General features: G+C 59.5%; 1 protein-coding gene across 1 annotated transcript; it reads right to left on the bottom strand.

Moving 5' to 3' along the window:
- Positions 1-1583: 1583 nt before the first annotated feature.
- On the bottom strand, positions 1584-7318 carry CCDC194 (coiled-coil domain containing 194). Its single transcript, XM_044998845.1, has 5 exons — positions 6941-7318; positions 4572-4668; positions 3935-4067; positions 3138-3267; positions 1584-2151 (listed from the first exon to the last, which is right to left on the bottom strand). The coding sequence occupies exons 1-5, from the start codon at positions 7268-7270 to the stop codon at positions 2128-2130; spliced, it is 714 nt and encodes a 237-aa protein (XP_044854780.1). The 5' UTR covers positions 7271-7318; the 3' UTR covers positions 1584-2127.
- Positions 7319-15998: the final 8680 nt, after the last annotated feature.

The following is a 15998-nucleotide window of genomic DNA, read 5'->3' as shown; positions in this document are numbered from 1 at the left end:
AGGGAACATGAGGCTGGATTAGCAGCACCCAGGTGGCATTACAAAAATCCTTGCAGGTCATAAACTGAGCTGGTTGGATTAGGAATCCCTGGGCCCTTTGCTTTAGGAGAAGAGAATTCGCAGTGGCTTTAGCACTGAGAGAGCAAACATTAAAATCCAGCCACCCACGTGGCCAGCTGTTTAACTTTGTGACCTCAGAGCTGGGACAGGCAGGAGAGAAAGACCTTGTGGGAGGAAGCTGGAATTTGGATCTTCTGTGTAACCGATCTGCCTTTGTTACAAAACTGCCTTCCAGTGGGCAAACAACGTCCTTCCCAAACTGGTTGCCACCCAAGACCAGTGCACTAAATGCACATGTACATGAACTAAATGAGTACAATGTGTGCAGATACAGGGGACACTCTGGCAGAGTTACCCGAGGTGGAACAGCACAATTCTTTGCTTCTTGGTTTTTAGCTACTAAATGGCATTTCTACAGATCTAGCTCCGTAACCAGTGTTCCAAGGGCTATTCATTGCTCTGCCCCTGCAGAGAAATCTGGCCCCTGCAGTGAAAATAGAAGTATTTAATATTGATAGAAATGACTCGTATAAACTATTAAAAGGGAGGAATTTAGTTACCCGTGGTGATGCCTCAGGTCGGGTTGGACTAATGGCCTATTGAGCGGCAGGAAATACCAGCTTTCAGAGGAGCCAGAGAGTACGTCTACATTTGAGCTGGGAGATGTGATTCCAGCTGGCGTAGCTGTTCCCGGGTGCTAACACCTGCAAGTAGCAGTGTGCCCATGTGGGTGGGACCGTAGGGGCTCAGGCTACCGCCCGAGTACATGCCTGGGGTCGAGGCGGGCTTGTACTCAGCCCAAGCTGCTGCGGATGCTCTGCTGGTTTTGGGTGCTTGTTGGAGCACAGCTAGCACGGGAACGTCGGGGATCCCGCCTCCCAGCTCAAAAGCAGACGTAGTCCTAGAACAACGTTTCTAACTCACACGGTGCCCTCACTCAGGCACCCTGCCCTATTTCCGTCTTGAAGCATCGAATTCTGCTCCCCTACATGTTCTCTGTAGTTTGTGCTGGAGAATTTATTCCTGTCCCAAATCCTGCTCTGGTGGTGCTGCCTGGCTGGGTGCTGTTAAGCAATTGCTAAGTTCTTCCACAGAGGGCAGGTAGATTTCAGTGGTGGGTGAAAAATCTCTGTGGAGACAGGGCCAGATCTTAACCCTGTTAACACCTGGACAACCTGCCAGACTTCCAAAGGATGGAGGTGTGGGTTTTCTGAAATGCTGGCCCGTTTGCCAGCAGCTGGGAATGGGCCACAGGGGTGGATCACTGGATGACTCCCTGTTCTGTTCATTCCCTCTGGGGCACCTGGCACTGGCCACTGTCGGCAGCCAGGACACTGGGCTAGATGGATCTTTGGTCTGACCCAGTAGGGCCGTTCTTATGTTCGTGGAGGCCAAAGGGCCTGCAGGGATACCTGGTCCTTGGCGTGGTGCTGGTATCACTAATGAGACCCATGAGGCAGCTACTTTTTAAATATTAATGAGCAGATCTGCATACAAACACAGGCTGTTAAATGCTGATTAGACTCCCTCATGAGTGAGTCCAGCCCCAGAGGGGAAATTAGCACCGGGTGGTCTGATTTCCTCCCGGTGAGTAGATTATACGATCAAGAACGACACCAGGCAGCTTAGACGCAGGCACACGCTGTGCAGAGCTCAGTAGACTCCAGGCAGAAGCATGTCGCAAAGGAGGGAAGGGAGGAGCAGGGAGAGGGAGCCAGAATGGAGCCAGAATGGAGCCAGGACAGAGAGAGAGAGAGAGAGAGAGAGGTCCATGCCGCACGGTACAATGACAGATTTCCCAGCATCCCTTGAGGTGCCTCAGCCTAGTAGGATCCAGCGGACTCGGTGTCTTTTCAATTAGTTTATGGCTGTTACTGTTGCAGGAGGAGGCTGCTGGCTTCTGGAGCGGGTCGGGGCCGTTCCATGCTGCAGCTGTTTTCGGGTCATTGCAGCTGTCTCTGGTGTGGAGCTGCAGCGTGCCCCGCTCTGTAGAAAGGGGGGTGGGGGTCGGAAATGGTTGCTTACGAGCCCTGTCATCTCCTTTAAGTCTGGCTTCCCCTAGATGCTTCAGATGTAAGATTTCAACCCTTCCTGCATAAGAGAGAACATACATGGAAACGTAAGTCATTCACATCTATCCACACACGCTAGATACATGTCTGCACTCCATGCCGTTTCTATCATTCACACAGTGGGTTAATGAGAATACACAGCAAAAAGTACTCAAAGTGAAATCAGCAGCAAAAGCCCATTGCGCTAGGCAGTCCCTGGTCATACAGTTGAAGCTCCATGCGAGGGGTCTCTGCACATAAAGGCCCGTGTCCTTGGCTGGGTGTACGTTGGCGTACGAGGTCAATGGAGCTATGCCATTGGGAGCCAGCTGAGGATATGATTTTAGCTGTTCATCTACACGGATGCCCTCCCCATCTGCCCTTCAAGCCATCGCTACTGGGCCAGTTTCTAGTTGGTGTCATGGCAACAGGTCTTCATTTGCAGGAAGAAGTTAGTGGCTTTATGTGCACAAGGGAGAGGTGGTTAGGATAAAGTGTGGGCAGCCGTGAAAAGGCAGCATGTCCTTAGAGCTGTGTGTGTCCAAAACCCGTGTGTGTGTGTGTGTGTGTGTGTGTGTGTGTGTGTGTGTGCGTGCACGTGTCCACCTGTTTGGGGGTGTGTGAGGCATGGGTGTGTACATGAGTAGGCACATGTATGTGCATCCATGTTTGGACCTATGTGCATGTATATGCCCATGAGTACCTACCTGCATTCATGTGTTTGTATGTGTGAGCACACGGGAGAGCAGATGTGTGCATGCATGTGTGAGCATGTGCGTTTGCCTGTGTATGTTTGCACGTATGTGTGTGCATGCGGGTGTGTGTCTGTGCACAGGCTTTGTGTACCAAGCCCAGCTCTGCTGTGCAGCTGTACGAGGAAAGCCAGTTTCAGGACACAAGAGTGGAACTGGGCGTGGGGCCGAGTGCCAGCAATCCCCCGGTGATCAAGTGCCGACCCCCTCCGTTCAGCCCTCCCCCCGCCCCACATGCTGTTATTTCAAAGTCTCTCATTTCCGTGGGACTTACGAGCGAGAAAATAAAGCAAGAAGTGCTTGCCAGCACCCACACAAAATACCAGAATGGGGGGCACCTGCGCCTGGTGGCTCGGGAGCTCAGCCGCCGCTGGAGGGACTCGATTTCGGCCCTGTAGTCCCGCCTGTGGGGGTGAAGCACAGGTAGGACAGGACCTTCCAGACAAACCCACTGGCTACACTGTGCCCCTTCCCAAAAAGCCAGCAGCCCCAGTGTCGCCCCCCCCCCTGCCCCGCCCCGCCCACAAGTGATGGGGGTGGGGCTCCAGGCCCCTGCAGCAGGAATGGAGAGGCCAGGCTGCAGGAGGAACCTCAGTATTGCCAAGGAGTCGCTTGGCTAGGAGAGCTGGGGGAAGGGGGGGACCATTCCTGAGGCTGTGATTGGCTGAGAGCCAGGGGTTAATGGCCCCGGTGGAGGGCTGGGAGCAAGAGGGATGGGGCTGGGTTGGAGTCAGGTGACGATGGCTGGGGATTTGATTGGCTGGCGGGCTGGGCTTAACGCCCTGGGAGGATACGAAGGGATCGGAATCAGGGTCAATGGACAGGGACGATACAATTGGCTAGGAGGTAGGGTTAATGCTTGGCCAGGCTATGATTGGCTGGGAGCCAGATGTTAATGCTCCCTGATGATATGATTGGCTGGGAGCTAATCCCTCCCCAGGATATGATTGGCTGGGAGCCAGATGTTAATGCTCCCTGATGATACGGTTGGCTGGGAGCTAATCCCTCCCCAGGATATGATTGGCTGGGAGCCGGGGGCGTGGGGGGCCAGGCCGTAGTCCAGTTCCTTACATGCTGCGCTGGAGCTCGCTCTGCCGGGCCTCGCACTGCCCCCTCTGCGCCTCCGACGCCTGGTGCTGCTGCAGGGCCTCCTCCAGCCGCAGCTCCTGCTCCGTGGCTTTCCCCTGCCACTGGGTCAGCTCCGCTGCGGGCAGCAGGCAGAGAGCAGGGCTCACACCCACCGCAGGGCAGGGGATACCCACCCCCTTGGTGCGCCTGACCCGCAAGCCCAGGAGCTGCCATGCTCACAGCCGCAGGACCCCGGGGAGGATGCCCGGGCGCCGGCCAGCCGGGGCTAGCGGGATCGAGTGCTAACCCAGCGTGCTCCAACGGGGGTGGAGTTCGACTGTATGGAACGGGCCCAGCTCAGCCGTGGCTGCTCAGTGAAGGCAAATAGGGTGAACAGTGGACTGAGACCAGTTCCCATGAGGCCGGGGTAGAGCCGCTATGTGGGGCCCTGCCAGGATTTCCCGGCGCAGCCGGACCCATGCAGGGCGGCGCCTGGCAATGGCACAAGAGCCTCCCAAGGTGGGATGGGCCCGACCCCATGGGGCAGACCCTCACCCTGCTCAGCAGTGGAGCCTGGCAGAGGGGATTCTCCCACCCCTACCACGCATCCTTCACTCTGGATGCCCCTGCCTTCCCCCACCTTGCAAGGCGATGTTTCTGGTGTCCATGTCGGTGCCCTCCAGCTGAATGGCCGCGAGCGCGTTCCGCAGGGCTGTCACGTTGGCGGAGAGCGTGCTCTGTGGGGCGATACGGGTAGAAGGGAAAGGAGCAGGCACAGGGCTTAGAAACGGCGGTGGAGGGCTGGAGGATAGAGGGGTACAGGTAGGGATGGAGGGATATGGGTAGGGATGTTGGGGGATGGGTGGCTGGCTAGATAGAATAGATCGATAATGGCTGGAGACTGTCTTCATTTCCCCCATCTCTTTATTTAACTCCAGCCTCCTCTTTTTCCCCCCCCACCTCGCATGATTAAGAGCGAGAACCTTCCCCGTGGCATCTCCCGCCAGCCAGCATTGCCGCCGCGTCTCTCGCACCTCCCCGCGCCGCCACCTCCGTTCGCACATGGCCATTGCGCTCCCGAAGCAGGGGGACACGCCAGGTTCCCCAGCTCGAGGCTGCTTGGAAATCCAGGCCTCGGGGGGGCAGCGTGAGCTCTGAACGCGGCACCACCCAGCTCCCATCTGGCTGCCGGCCCCTAAGGAGAATCTTTAACCAAGCTGTTCTCGGGGCCAGATCCACTGTGGTGCAGGAGAGACATGTGACCCCGTGGGGTCAGCAGAGCTGCGCTCCCCGGTGGCAGGGCAGGTTGCCCCACCGATCTGTGCCGATTTAAGGCAGAAGGGTTTTTCATAGCGGGCGTAACAGGGTGGCTTGCCCGTGGGCTGGAGAGCCTGGGGCTACGCCAGCCCTGATAACAGGATAAGCCCCACCCAGGTTGGATCAGGGGCCCCCAGGCTGAAAAGAGCAGGAAATTGCAGTAAAGGGGGGAAGTTCAGGAGTTTGCAGCTATGTCTGTGGGTACTGCAGGGAGGGAGCCAGCTCTCCAGGCGGGGGAGAGTCTGCAAGGGCCTGGCTGGAAAAGCCTGTGGAGAAGGACAAGGTCCGGGCGGGAGATACAGGGAAACAGACAGAGAGGCCCTTAAGGGGGTGGGCTGGGCCCTCCTGCCTTGGGTAAGACCTGTGAGAGTTTGTGTTTTCTGTACAAAACCTGGGTTATTTTGGGCCGGGGACTGAATTCGGGGCAGGGCCTGGAGCACCAGTGTCCCCCCCCTATTGTTCGAACATCTGCATTCACCTGAGTTCTGAAGGGGCGGGAAGCAGATGCAGGGAGCTCTCGAGCGCCCTGCCCCCGTGAGGGCACATGGGGGGTAGCCTCGCCCTTCCGGGGGGGTAGAAGAAATGGAATCCACCCCAAGCATGCGCCGACCCCTGGCCCTTGGGTGTGTCCCCTGCGCCTCCAGCAGCTGGACAGGAAGTGGGGCTGGGAGAACAATGGGAAGCAGGAGTGATTGTTCCAGACCCTTCATTGCCTAGAGCAGCCCATTGTTGAGCAGGAAGCGCCCAAAGCCAGCCCTTTGGACCGGTCCGGTCTGGGCTGACAGCGAGGAGAGGCGGGTGGGGCTGGCTGCCCCTTGGGACCGGCCCTTTCCCAGCTGGGAGCTGGAGCTAACAATAACGTGAGGAAAAGAACAGGCTGCGAGACACCTAATTATACGTGTCCCAAATGGCTCTGGTCTGTGTCGTAGCTAGGAATAGCTGCAGGGCTCCTGCTCCAATCTCTGCTGCAGTCGTGGGCAGGGCCTGTCCTGAGCAGAACCCCGAGAGCAGCTGCTGGTCACGCCCCAGGGCTCAGGAAACGGCCCTGCTGGGTGAAAGACCCTCAGCAGCCCAGTTAGGGATGGAGGAAAGTCAGGGCGTTACTGGGATCTCAGCATATCCCTCCTGCTCCCATGCGTTCCAGGCTGTGAAATCCGAACTGGCCCAGGGGCAAAGCCCAAGGCAGCTTCCTGGGGACGGCGCTGGGTACGCATCAGGGCCAACACTTTTCACTGGCCTTTTTAATGCCCCTGGGTCTTTTGCAGAGCCCAGATACCAGGAGCTCTGGTCTCTTCGCTTGCTGGATGCGATTCCTCCTGGGGAGGAAACCAGTGCCCCTAAGGATGCCAGGGAACCCCTCAACCCCCCCCACCAGCTCAGCCAGGCCCTGCCCAGTTGGCAAGCTGAACATTGCTGCAGCATGCTAGTGCCTGAGACCCACAGCTGAGAAAGCCATTATCATGGGGGAGGCTGTGCCAGCTGGTTGGGTTACAAGTGAGATAATACCCAGACTGACCTCCGGGTCCCTTCCAGTCCCAGAATCTATGAATCTCTTACAGCCCCACTGCCACAGCTGGGCACTCAGACTGTCACATGCCCCTAAGAGAAGCTGTAAGGGGCCAGTTAGGGAGCCCAGCATTACCCTAAATCCTGGGCTCCCTGGACCACACCCCACCATAATCTGGCTCATACCTCACGCTCCCGGCAGGACAGCAAGGTGGCTTTGAGCTTCCTGCCCTCATCCTTGGCCTGGCCCAGCTGCCTCTGAAGCTGCTTCTCCTTCTGGGCGTCCTCCTGCAGCCGCCCGGTGAGCTCGGCCACGTCCCGCTCCAGCTCAGCCACGCGGCCCCCCAGGGCTGAGGTCTCATTGGCTGCCTGCTCCCGGCATCCCTGCAGCATCCGCACTGCCTCCGAGTGCCACATCATCACCGCCACGGAGATCGTCACAGCGGCGACCAGGAAGATCAGGACCATGCACAGCCCCAGCACCTTCAGGGTGGCTTTGGTCACTGAGGGGTCCATGGTCACGGTGCCGCGACCTGCTGCCTGCAGCTGCTGCTGCCGTGTGCTGGCAGCCAGCAGCCAGGTCACTGCCTGTGTCACTTTAATTACTATGTGTGGGCTTCCTTCCCCAAAAAAGCTCCTGCCTCTGGTTTCTGCAGGTCACGGCCCACGGACCATTATAGAACTGTCACATGCTGGAGAGGGCCCCGGACTGGGCCCTGGGGGGCTCTGCGCTCCCCAAAGGGGAGGGGGGTTGCAGTGGGATGTGCACACCCCAGGCCAGCAGGGAGAGGAAGGGGTTAAAATCCCCGGGATGAAGCGGGAGTGGAACCTGCCTTGAGCCTGGGAAAGCTGCCTCGGCTGCTCACGCCTGGAGGGAACCCCTCAACCGGGGCTTGTTCCAGGGTGGGTCCAAAGGGGAGGGGGCTGGCTGCCCCTAGGCTGTGGGGAGGCAAGGGCTGAGTCTCCATGTCCCTCCCTTACCGAGAGCTGGGAGTGCAGGGGGATGCTACAACTGGAATAACGGGAGGAGCTCCGGGCTGGAATAGCAGGGGGCTGTGAATTGGGATGGGGGGCACCGGCAAAGCCCGGGGGTGCCCAGGGCTGGGACAGCGGCGGGGACCGTGGCTCAGGATTGAAGGGCAGCAGCAGAACTGGCTGGTGGACACGCGTACAGCCCCTAGCTCTAGCCAGTGTCAGATTCTTTGGTTTGAAGCGTCGGGAGGAATTAAAAGCCGAGACCCCAGGCTGAGCCAGTCCCCAGGTGGGTGTCTGTGGTGCTGAGCAGGGCAGGAAGTGGCAGTCGCTCTCCTGTGGGGTGACTGGCCTGTACAGTGACTTGTGGCTGAGAACCCCCCGTCTGTGCACCGCCACCCGCCTTCATTCAGTAGTTTCTACAGCAACCCCGTGTGCTCCTGAGAGGGGGAGGGGAGGGAGAGTCCAGCCTCAGTTCCTGGGTTCAGACTTTGCAACCCAAAGGATGGGAAAATAAACCACATTTTACACTGATCTCTTCCCCTCTAGGATCCCAACGTGCTTCCCAGACCAAAATTCAGCCACCTCTGGGGTGGAGAGCAGCAACCAGTGGAGGCACCAGCTCTCCTGGCAGGCAGGCATCACTGTATTGATAGAGGGGGAAACTGAGGTACAGAGCAGGGAAGTGATTCACCCAAGGTCACACAGTGGCAGAGCTGGGAATAGAACCCAGGAGTCCTGTTTCCCAGTTCCCCTGCTCTAACAGCTCCCTCCTAGAGCCAAGAATAGAAACCCCGAGTGCAGCTTCCCAAGCCCGTACGCTAACCACTGAACAATCCTTCCTCTCCATTAAGGTTCCCTCCCTGCTGGATATTGCAGGATGTGCAGGGGAGACTCGGCTCTGGTGCCTCCAGCTGGCACAACCCGAATTCCTGGGTCATGCAGCCACCCAACAGCCAGACCCACTGGAACCAGCGAGCGGGTCAGACTCTGCCTCCCCCAACCTCGGGCTACCTTCCTTGTCTTTTTTCTGCTGGCCCCAGCTGCAGAGCGCTCTGCATGGGGGGAGTTTTTGTTCCGTGGCAGGGGAAGAGGTTGAGTGTGGCTGGGGGGATGAATTGCAGCTGCTCGGCCCAACCCCTCCTGCCCACGAGTGCCGCTTGATTAAGGGAAACACGGATTTCAGTTGCAGACAAAACCCAGGGCTGGGATCTGGCCTGTTGGCCTCTGCCCTGGAAGGAGGCAGAATCAAGAGAGACTTTTCCTCCATGCGCGAGTTGGCTGGTGCCTCAGGAAGAGAGAATTACAGCAGGCACGAGGCCAGCTGGTTGGTGAGACATCCTCACCACTGCGGATGCTAGCTCGGTGCCCTGGTCCAGCCATTCCTGTATCCTGCCTCTGGCACTGGCCCAGGCCTGGTGCTTTGTTTAGAGGAAGGAGGAAGGATCCTTGGGGTGGTGCATCTTTCCTCCCTCCTGGTCCTTCAGAGTGAGGTGCGCCGCAGACAGTGGCAGATAATGATTTATCTCACTTGCATGCCAAGCAGGCAGAGAGCAGCATCGCTCAGAGATCTGTGGGGCACCCTAGGGTGCAGAACAAGACTCAGACAGAGGCTGCGGCTCCAGAGGGCTAGTATTTTCCATTCCACACAAGGAGTTTCCATCCCTACCAACCTGTAGCTCCGACACGCTGTTCCCTGTGCTCCCAGCAGGCCCTATGATGGCAAATCCAGACCACTCAAAACTGACCCCTGCACAGAATGGGAGCGGGGCGCATGGTGAATAGCAAAGCCTATTTATTCTGCAAACGTTCTCCCTGCCGAGGGCTGGTTTGTTAGTCACTTTAATCCCCCCCCCCAAAGCGTGAGAGCAGATGATGCTGTTGCTGGGTCCTAGACTGGGTCTGACTCACGTGGAGGCCAGGGGCACCCCAAAACCGATCACCCCAAATCAGTGGCCACCTCTGAAAAAATGTCGGCAGTCCACTGGTGTTTCCTACCCGAGCAGGATGTCACAGGCCCAACTTGCTGCAACAGTCATCTGGGGCTTTGGGTGACGTGCCTTAACTGTAGTGCAGGGTCATCTCCATCCATGGACCTGTCACTGCGTCCCCCTCGTCTGTCACAGCCCCACTCCGTCAGTAAACAGTCCTCTGGCAGGAGACGAGGCTTCCTCCACATGCACGCCAGGGAAGAGCCAGCTTGGAGTCCCACTGATCACTCAGTACAGCTCACATGGAGGAGGAGTGTGTGCCGGCCACAGGATCCAGTGCTGCTTATTCCCTGGGAGATTCCTGCTCTCCCAGCTGGGGGATTCAATCCTGAAACAGACCAACCAAATAAAGGGGTGTCGGGTTGGGATCATGTTGCCAGTGAATCCCTGGGGCTCTGGCTATGCTGTCTGGCCCAGATCTACAAAAGTATTTAGGCTCCTGATTCCCACTGATTTCAGTGCCTGAATACTTGGGTGGCTCTGGGCCTTTGTTCACACACGGCCTAATTCTCTTCATGGCAGTGTGACCGCACCAGTGTGCTGGCTGGGATCTGACTCCAGTGGAGCTGCGGATCTGGCCCCACTGACTCCAATGGAGGGATACCAGCGTGAATGGAGAATCAGCCTCCCCCGACTTCCAATGAAGCTGAGAACCGGGGCCTGTCTGTGTAAAGACAGCGACTCCTGGGCTCTGGCGTATCAATGCCCCCTGGGTTCCCCCCACCCCAGGAGGGGCCAGAACCAGCCCCAGCAGCTCTGTCAATGCAGGAGGTGCTGGGGCGCAGCTGCAGAGAGGACTCACCCCAGACTGAATGAAGAGCCAGAGCAGAGGCTGGCCAGCCCATGGGAGCGTCTCCATTGGTCTCAATGGCCCTGGGGTCAGGGCCTGGCTGAGCAGAAGGGACAGGAAGAACGGGTCAAGGACGCCCACAGCTCTGCCATCCCCCGAAAGCAGGTACTGGAATACAGGGCCCCTGAGGGGTAGGGCGAGCCCTTGGCTAATCACTCCTTAAATACCTGGGTGCTGACTCTGCTCCCTGCCTGGCGCTGTTCAGACAAGCAGCGCAGCGAGGGGGGCTGCCAGCAGAGGCAGGAGGCTGGGCAGCCTGGCACTGCCCACGCTGGAGCGAAGCTCCTGGTGTCTTTCGAGCTGCTGCTGCAGCCAGCTGACCTCCCTGTGGTACTGATCCCTGCGGGAGGAGGAGGGGAAATGCAGAAGAGTGAAAAATAGCCCTTCGATGGTCCTCGTACCCTGCCAGTGCATCTCCCCTGCCCTGGGGAGTTGGGTCATGGAGCCCCCAGGGAAGGGTGACTCACCCTGACCTTCTGCATCCGTTGCGCCATGGTTCCATGCTGGCCCCCTGGAAACGTTCATTCATTTCAAGACCCTCCCTCTCCACAGCAAGCTGCCCAGAAGGGCAATGGGGTGAGCACAACCCTGGGAGCCAGGGACTGCAGGCCCTTAACCCCGAGGCCTGGTCCCAGGGGAAGGGCCCCCGGGGGAGAACCGCAGTGCAGCGAGCGCCCCAGGGGGCAGGTGGCCCTTACTTTTGCTCCTGGAGATGCTGGGCTGTGTTTTTCCAGGCGCTAATTTCATCTGGAAAACAGGAGTGGGAGGGAAGCTGGGATCAGAACCGCCACAATGCTGGTCACCCCCTCCCCATCATCAGGGCCAGAATTAACCCTCTCCTCTCCACACCCCTGCCAACCAGACACCAGATGGTGTTGTGCAGGGCTGAGGTGCTGCTCTGACCCCTAGCACTGGGGATGCCTGGGCACCATGAGCCGCTCCCAGTGCTCTGCTGACGACCCCCCGCCGCCCACTTTGTTCTGTTGGCTGGACTGGCCGCCACTCGCTTACCCTTTCCCTGAATCTGCAGCATCAGTCATCAGGGACCTGTCCCTGCTGCCTGTATCACACTGCACCCTCCTCTCCTTTCCCATCAGCTGCCCACTCCCCCCTTTGTCATTCTCTGTTCCCAGGAGCTCTCCCACTGCCTGTGAAGCCCATCCGGTCTCCAGAGCAGGCCCCTGGCCCAGGCAGTTTACCCTGGATGAGGTCACCAGGCAGGAGAGGGTTGTGGTGAGGGACAGAACCAGGGGACTGTTTCTGCAGGGCTGCCCTGGGGGTGCCGGAGCTCAGACCTGTCCAGGTCGTGACCAGCACACGGCAGTGGCAAGGGAACCAGTGTGTGCAATCCTTGGAGATGCTGGCACTGGGCGACATCCCAGGGAGGTCTCTGCCTGCCTTATCCCCCCAATGAGGCACCCCCTCCCTCAGGAAGCACTTCCCAGGACCCCCCAGGCACCTGCAGAACTAGGAGCAGGCTCTGCCTGTGCACAGGGGCTGAGAACAGCAGCTGTCTCACCTCGTAACCTGCCTTTTTCCACCTCTTGCTGGGCAATGTCGCTGTTTAACCTGGTGACCTCCTGGGTCAGGTTGATGACATTCTTCTGCAGGACGTGCTGAAGGAGGAGAGGAAGAAGAAACACCTTAGATTTTCAGAGAGCCCGGCATCCTCAAAGCACTTTCCAAACTGCCTGGGACTCACTCAGCCCATCACTGAGATGCAGCCACCTCTGGGGTGGGGCATGACATCTGTTCATCAGCTGACACTGAACACTTTGGGACAGGAAGGGAAGAAGGCACCTGTGTCCAAGTGGAACAGCAGACTGGCAGGACGTAGTCACCCCGGATAGGTGTTGGTCAGGATCACGGAGCGAAGAGCAAGGCTCATCTCCATTTGCTCAACAGATACCCAGGACTGAAACAGAGGTGGGGCTGCGGGCCAGGACTGAGGGTGTCTGACAGGGAGCCTCAGGCTGGACTCGTAGGGGGCCGTGCACTGGGATGGGGCGTCGGTGGCAGAACTGCGTGGCTGGGGACTGCCAAACAATCCCACCTCCTGGCTGGATTCCAGCCTGGTCTTTCTCCTGTGGCCCCCCCAACAAGGTACCCTGTTCCTGGGGAGACCAGATCTCCCGCTTTTATAGGGACAGTCCTGATTTTTGGGTCTTTTTCGTATATAGGCTCCTATTACCCCCCCCCACCCCCGTCCTGATTTTTCACACTTGCTGTCTGGTCACCCCACCTGTTCCTGGCTTCTCCCCCTGTCAGTGTGTGGCTCAGGCTGGCATCTCCTGCGAGAGACGGGGAGGGAAGGCAGTGCTAACCTTAGCACAGCAGTGTCCCATCCCATCTGCCTCCTGCTGCTCTTTGGCCCTGGCCTGGCCTTTGGCTGGGGCTGGCGGCCCCTGGCACTGGGTAGGAAGGGGAGGAGGGAATCCCAGTTGTGTTGTACCCAGCGGTGAGGACAAGGGCTGCCTGGGAAGCAGGAGGGGCTCAGCTCCAGCTCCCAGGAGCCTGGTGTGTTGGCAAGCGGGCGCCGCGGTGCCATCGGCTGGAGGCAGCTGCCCCACGTACCGTGTGGTTCCTGCACACGTCCCAGCCCTCCTGCATCGTCTGCAGTGTCCCGTTGGCACTGGCCATCTCCTCCCGCAGCCCCAGCATGTCGCTGTGCAGCCACTGCTCCTTGGCCACGAAGTGGCCCAGCCCGGCCGCCAGGATGAGGATGATGGCGAGTTCCGCGATGGCCACGGCGAGCCAGACCTTCCTGCCGCCCCAGGCGAGACCCCCGGGGTCACCCATCGGGGTCGGGGGCCCAGCGGGGGCCACGCGCTGCAAAGGAAAGGGGCGGTTTGGCCCTGTGGTGTTTCTAGCAACCTCCTCATTAGCATACCCCTCATTAACATATGCCTGAATAGCACGGCCCAGATTAGCAGATCACCCGCGAGCATAATCTATTACCACCAGTAATTTACATATTTAACACGGTGATTAGCGACCCCCTCATTAACATATTCATCGTTGTCGTAGTTTGTTCATTATTAGCATATCGGACATTAGCATATCCCAAATTAACACGTCACCCCCGCAGGGCCCGAGCCCTCCCTGGGGCGCGCGGGTTGGGGCGAACTAGTGCAGGGGCGGCAGAGCCGAGGGGACGGAGGCCGGTACCGGGCAGCCCAGCCGGCCGCGGGGGCGGGACGCGCCCTCCGGGTGCATGGGGGGCTGCATTAGCCCCTGCCAGCCCCGCAGCACCTCCGGGCGCGGGGGGCTCTGGCACCCCGGTCTCACCTCGGGACGCCGGGACGCGCCGGGCCCGGGAAATCCCAGCTGGTCGGTTTCGGGTCAGCCCCGCCCCGGCTTCGGTTTCGTTTCTCTGCAGGAGCTGCCGCGGGGGGGGGAGGGAGGCGGGACTGGGCCGGACCGGGGGCGAAGTGCAGGCGGCGAACCCCTGGGGCCAGAGGGGGCGCTGCGGAGTTCATGGGGGACCCCAAACCCCTGGGGGCAGCGGGCCGGGCAGCTGCCTTCGGGCTTGGCCCCCCCATTGCCCCCAGCGGGGTTAAAGGGCGCCCCCCAGCGGGGCAGTGGCATGGGGCTCCCAGCTACCAGGAGCAGCTGGGGTCCCCTCTCTGCAGCCCTGGCAGTGGGCCCCCCCAGTATTCACCGTGGGGGCATCTGTGGGGGGGCAGGGGGTTCACTGCACATTTCTAGCTAGCTGAGGAATCCTGTGCTGAGCAGTGCAGGGCCCCCCTGTGGGCTGGGGGCTAGCACCCCCTTGACATACAAGGGCCTTTTACACTGATTGATTTTCAAGGAAAGCCCCGGCTCTGATGCCAGCGCCTGGCTCCCGGGGCGGGGCCCTAGGCCTGGGCCTACAGGGCTTTCCCCTAAGCGCCCTGTGCAGAGCCCGTCACCCCAGCCCAGGAGCAGGGAGAGGGGTTTGCCCAGTGCTGCAAACTAGCAGCAGAGTTGCGAGCTGCCCCTTCCCTGCTCTCTGAAGGCAGGTCAGGCGTGGGACGGCCGCGAACACGGCTCCGGGGCTGCTCAGTCTGAGCCCCGGGTCTCTGATCAGGCAGGACGTGGGAGGACAAATGACACCACAAACCTGCGGGGTTGGCAACATTTTATTAGAAAAATAGAAACCCTAAAGGGAGCAGCAAATACCCACGGTGGGGCTTGACCCCACTCAGGGTAACTGTCATCTGGGGCAATCTCTGGGTGAACTGGCTCCATCCTCCCTGCGCCCTTCACCGGCTGGATCTTCTTCACTGTTTTCCCATCATCCTCCAGCGCTGGGCAGGAGCCAACGAGATCCTTCCGCCAGGGCTGGGTTGGGCAGGAACCCGTCTCCCTGCACGACCCAGGGGAAATGCCAAGCAAGCTAGTGACTTAGAATAGTTCCCGTGACCGTTTTGGGGATAGGGGCGAGCTGGCCGTGCTGTGCAGTGTGGCGTGTTCCCGTGGGGATTCTCCACTCTCCCGCTGCCTGGTCAGCCCTGAAACGCAAATCCCGAGGGACAGAGAGAGAGAGTGAGTCCTGCATCCCCCGGCCACCGAACCACTGCACTGAGCTACCTAACAGCAGAGGGAGAGAGAAAGGGGGGGTGGGGAGTGAGGGGCAGGGGACTGCAGAGAGAGGGGGGCCGGTACTCTGCAGCTCTAGGGTCAAGTCCCGGCTCTGCCCTGTGCTCCTGGGGTGACTCACTCATCTCCTCAGGCCTCAGCCCCCCGCCCATCTGTAAAAGCAGGATAAGGATCCTTCCTGTGCCTGGCCTGGCTACTCCCAGTGCGAGCCGGGCAGGGCTGTGTCTCCGTGCCTGGTACAGCTGGGCCCTGCAAGTGCTGCCGAGCTAGGGGAGGGGCTTGGCATGGGATGGAGAGGTACAGGGAGGCCGCGCTGCAGGGCAGGAGGAAGCTCTCATGCCCGCGGAGGCAGTGGCTGAAGGCAGGAGCTGCCTCGGGTGGAGGTGACAGAACGGGGCCCTGCAGCCTAAGCGCATGGGGGTGAGATAGCAGGAGGACGGGGAATTGAACCGAGTCCACATCCAGGCTCCTCAGTACCTGTACAAACCTGCTTCTCTCAGAAGAGCAGGATCCCAGTGAGGGACAGAGCCAGCGGGCTCAGGTAGCCGGCCACGATGGGGATCCGGAGGCTGCTCCCACCAGAGATCTGATTCTTCTGGCTATGGGGCTGCTGCTGTTCCAGCCGTCGGATGTCAGCTTGGAGTTTATCACTGGGAGAACAAGTGAAAGGGCAGGAGATGGTAGCAGAGAGCTCTGGGGGAGGGGCCCCCCACAGCGCAGCCCAATGGGGCAGGGACGGGCTGGTCTCACCTGTGCTGCTGAGCCTCCTGGAGCTGCTGTTTGAGCTTGTCTATTTCACCTGGACAACGACAGACGGGACACAGAGGCAGTGCCAGTCAGATAAGGCAGC

The sequence above is a fragment of the Mauremys mutica genome, chromosome 24, assembly GCF_020497125.1.
Source record: "Mauremys mutica isolate MM-2020 ecotype Southern chromosome 24, ASM2049712v1, whole genome shotgun sequence".
Lineage (NCBI taxonomy): Eukaryota > Metazoa > Chordata > Testudines > Geoemydidae > Mauremys > Mauremys mutica.
The sequence above is the reverse complement of the archived record's forward strand: the minus strand, read 5'-3'. Positions and strand labels throughout refer to the sequence as shown.

Bases quoted from the DNA above. Each gene is read 5' to 3' on its own strand.
- CCDC194 (XM_044998845.1), bottom strand. From the start codon at position 7,270: ATGGACCCCTCAGTGACCAAAGCCACCCTGAAGGTGCTGGGGCTGTGC. The intron at 3,268-3,934 runs GTAAGGAACTGG...TCACCCCCACAG, and splicing joins AGCGAGCTCCAGCGCAGCAT to GCGGGACTACAGGGCCGAAA. The intron at 2,152-3,137 runs GTAAGTCCCACG...TCTCTTATGCAG, and splicing joins CTTGCTTTATTTTCTCGCTC to GAAGGGTTGAAATCTTACAT.